At 45.7% G+C, this 3,914-nt stretch overlaps 1 protein-coding gene across 1 annotated transcript; it reads left to right on the forward strand.

Moving 5' to 3' along the window:
* Window positions 1–201: 201 nt before the first annotated feature.
* Window positions 202–3,433, forward strand: LOC123842542 (ankyrin repeat and LEM domain-containing protein 2-like). The gene has a single exon (XM_045871830.3). It carries the CDS (start codon window positions 264–266, stop codon window positions 2,448–2,450), a length of 2,187 nt encoding a protein of 728 aa, XP_045727786.2. The 5' UTR covers window positions 202–263; the 3' UTR covers window positions 2,451–3,433.
* The last annotated feature ends 481 nt before the right edge of the window (window positions 3,434–3,914 follow it).

Consider the following 3,914-nt stretch of genomic DNA (forward strand, 5'->3'; position numbering starts at 1 on the left):
CACTAACCCATCTGTTTAAGTAGAAAATTTCAGCAAAGTTACTTTTAAATAAAGGCAATCTATAAAATGACTTACACCTGTATCAAACCAAAAAAACCTCAATATGGATATATTGACATCTTGTAACCTCAGAATGAAGATAAAAAAAGAAAATACAAGTACTGTGATCATCATTGTTAAAAATTAGCATCACCTACACCCCAGCGAGAAATGAAAGGATTCATGTTTATGAAGATAGAAAGGAAGCATTACAAGCTGTCAAAATGATCAAAGGATCTCGATTTAAAGCTTTTTCAAGTAGAGAAGATGCTGAGAAATTTGCTAGAGGAGTTTGTGATTATTTCCCTTCTCCAAGCAAAGCCTCTTCACCACTTTCTCCTGTGAAAATAGCACCGCTCTTTGGCAGCGGTGGACTGAAAGATGGTTTGTACTCCTCTGAGTCAGAAACTATAAACAGAGAACGAGCAAACAGTTATAAAACCCCCCGTACTCAGGATCTCACTGCCAAACTTCGAAAAGCTGTGGAGAAGGGAGAAGAAGACATTTTTTCTGATCTCACCTGGAGTAACCCCCGGTATCTGATTGGTTCAGGGGACAATCCAACCATCGTGCAGGAAGGATGTAGGTACAACGTTATGCATGTTGCTGCCAAAGAGAACCAAGCTTCGATCTGCCAGCTGACTCTGGAGACCCTGGAAAACCCTGAGTTTATGCGGCTCATGTACCCAGACGATGACCCGAACATGCTGCAGCAGCGCATTTGTTACATCGTGGACCTGTATCTGAACACTCCTGATAAAGCGGGCTATGACACACCGTTGCACTTTGCTTGTAAGTTTGGGAATGCAGATGTGGTCAACGTGCTGTCTTCACACCCTTTGATTGTAAAAAATCCAAGGAATAAATATGATAAAACTCCTGAAGATGTCATTTGTGAAAGAAGCAGAAATAAGTCTGTGGAACTGAAGGAGCGGATTAGAGAGTACTTAAAGGGCCACTACTACGTGCCACTCTTGAGAGCCGAGGACACATCCTCTCCAGTGATTGGGGAGTTGTGGTCTTCAGACCAGACGACCGAGACCTCTCACATCGGCCATGGTGGAGGCGGCCCCAGAGACCCTGTTCTGACCTTGCGAGCCTTTGCAGGGCCCCTGAGCCCATCCAAGGCAGAAGATTTTCGCAGGCTCTGGAAAACGCCGCCTCGGGAGAAAGCAGGCTTCTTTCACAACGTCAGGAAGACGGATCCAGAAAGAGGCATCGAGAGGGTGGGAAGGGAGCTGGCTCATGAGCTGGGGTATCCATGGGTCGAATACTGGGACTTTCTGGGCTGTTTTGTTGATCTGTCTTCCCAGGAAGGTCTGCAAAAACTAGAAGAATATCTCACTCACCAGGAAGCAGGCAAAAAAGCCCAACAGGACTCAGGAGAAAATGAGGCCTATCATCAGGAGAGCCCCTCTGCCCTTGGCCGTGCTCGGAAGTGCAGCAATTCCATCTCTGTGAGGGCATTTCTGGATGAAGACGATGACTTGAGCTTGGAGGAGATTAAAAATCGACAGAACACGGCTCGAAACAACACCCAGCCCACAGTTAGCGCTTTTGGGGACTCGAAGTGTGACATCCTTCCCTTGGAGCAGGAGACCAACCTTATAGAAGCCTCCACCCTGACCAGTCCCCACAGCAGCAAGAATGGGTTCTGTAGCCCCCTGAGTGGCAGCAGGACCCTGGGCAGGAAGAGGCCAGAGGCCCCCGGCACAGGGGAAGCTCTCATCTCACCGGTCTCAGGCTTAATGGTCAAGTTCGATAAACTGAATTTGCAAGGTCTAGAAAGTAATTTTTCTAAGACACCAAGTAAAAATATGAAAACTAGAGACAAGAAGAGCTTGACATCAAGAGTGGATGCAGTCGAGAGTGACTTGTTAGAGCCGCCTGCTGCTGACACACTTAGAAACAACCAAACCAGGACAGAACGCGAAATGTCAGCCAAAATGGCTAAGATACGTCTGGGTCCCGACACTCCTGTGCATGAGGCTCAGCAGAACTGTGGTTCCGTGTCCTCAGAGCCCTCAGGGATCTCCGCTACGAAGGAGCCTGTCCAGAGGCTCTTCCTTTTTGGAGAGGAGCCGTCAAAACTGGATCGAGATGTTTTGGCAGCTCTGGAGTGTACAGACGTGGACCCTCAGCAGTACCCAGCCGTCCACAGATGGAAGAGTGCCATCCTGTGCTACTCCCCCTCTGACAGACAGAGTTGGCCAAGTCCTGCGCTGAAAGGGAAGCTGGAGTCTCAGCAGCTGGATCTTGGTTGTCCCCACAGCTGCAGCCCGGGGAGAAGCCCCGGGAAGCCCGGGCCCGCACCCCACTCCCCGGGCCTGGGCAGCCCTGGGCGCTATAGCCCCGCAAATGGGAGCCACCTCCGCAGAATGGCGCGCCTGGCCCAGCTCACAGCCTTGTAGAGCTGGGGCAAGCTGCTGGGCGTCTCATTGTCTTGTTTCTAAAGGAAGAAGGGTCATGTGTTTATTGCTAGAATTTACCAAAAAGAATAGACTTTGATTAATTTATTAGTCCTCATTTTGAGAGTAAAAGATTTTTAGAAAGTGCAGATGTTTTGTATAAAATTTAGTTTTCTGGTGTTTTGGGAGAAGCTGATGGAAGCAAATCCAGTTACAAACTTTCTGAAAATCGTCAGTGTGTAACGATGTGGACTTAAGTTCGCCATTCCCAAGCGTCAGATGCCATTCCCATTGTGTGTGCACCAGAAACCCAGGTGAATGCTGGGGCTGGGCTGCCCGTAGCTGCACTCGCTTCAACTCCGTTCTTAACAACAAAGATGAATTTAGTGCCATCTTCCTTTTCTGGGAAGGGTCTCTGACTTTAGTTCCTGATGGAAAATCTTTGTTTTGCCAGTCGGTCCCAGTGGGTTCGACCAGTTGATAAGGTGGATGTCAGAGTAAACAAACCTGGAAATGACTTACACTTGCAAGTTTGGGTCATTACAAACATTTAAACTAGTGTCCAGAAGATAAAACTAGCTTTTGTCTGGGGAATAAATCCTCTGGTCCATGGGAGTCCTGGGAACGGTCCCAGCCTTTGACAGACCAGCAGCCCTAAGGAATCTGCACTTCTTGTTCCTTCGTTTAGTTGCCGGGGTAGTGCCGATAAAATGATCTTTAAGTTCTCCGGTTTTGAGATTTATTGCATATTTCCAAATTCACTTCCTTTGGATTTCCTTTATAAAAGAGTGTTGTGTTTTAGTACAGAAACTAGAGATTTATCTTTTGAGTCCTGGTCAGTTACCTTACTGCATTTATTTTAGCTTCCTCTTGGCCATGACCTTCTGGGGGGGCTCTGCCTGGAGCATGGGGGTCACCTTAGAACCACTGCCACGATTGATACCCAAAACTACACACCTGAGTTGAGGGTTGACTTCTCTCCGGTGCTCCGTGAACATTTCCAGTGTTTGATCCAAAATGAAAAGCTCTACCAGTTTTTGCTAAATTCAGTGCCTTTTGTAAATCATTTTTTATTTTCCTGAAACTTGCTTTTTGCGAATATACAGTGATACTGAGTAGGTGTGAGATTTTTGTTGTTGTTTATAAAAATTCTGAATTGGAACTTGTGTTAAAAAAAAGAACATTTCTTTCGGCTAAGAAGAAACAGGTCAGGAATATTGGAATCAAGATTTAGATTTTAAAATTTAAAAGGTGGTTACCCAGGGTGTTTTTACTTGTGTAACGATCTAGATGTAACACAGAAAAATACAGTCTATTCTAAAAGTGGCATTTATAAAAGGCATCTTTGTTCTCAAAAGAAATTAGAATACAGATAGTACGTTCACTGTTTTCTGTAAAATCCTGTTCCGTTGTTGTTGTAAATATTCAGATGGAAATTAAAAGTGTTTCTGTCAAAAAAAAAAAAAA

The sequence above is a fragment of the Mirounga angustirostris genome, unplaced genomic scaffold (assembly GCF_029215605.1).
Source record: "Mirounga angustirostris isolate CCGP_5_RB_7025 unplaced genomic scaffold, mMirAng1.0.hap1 SCAF_11, whole genome shotgun sequence".
NCBI classification, from domain to species: Eukaryota; Metazoa; Chordata; class Mammalia; order Carnivora; family Phocidae; genus Mirounga; species Mirounga angustirostris.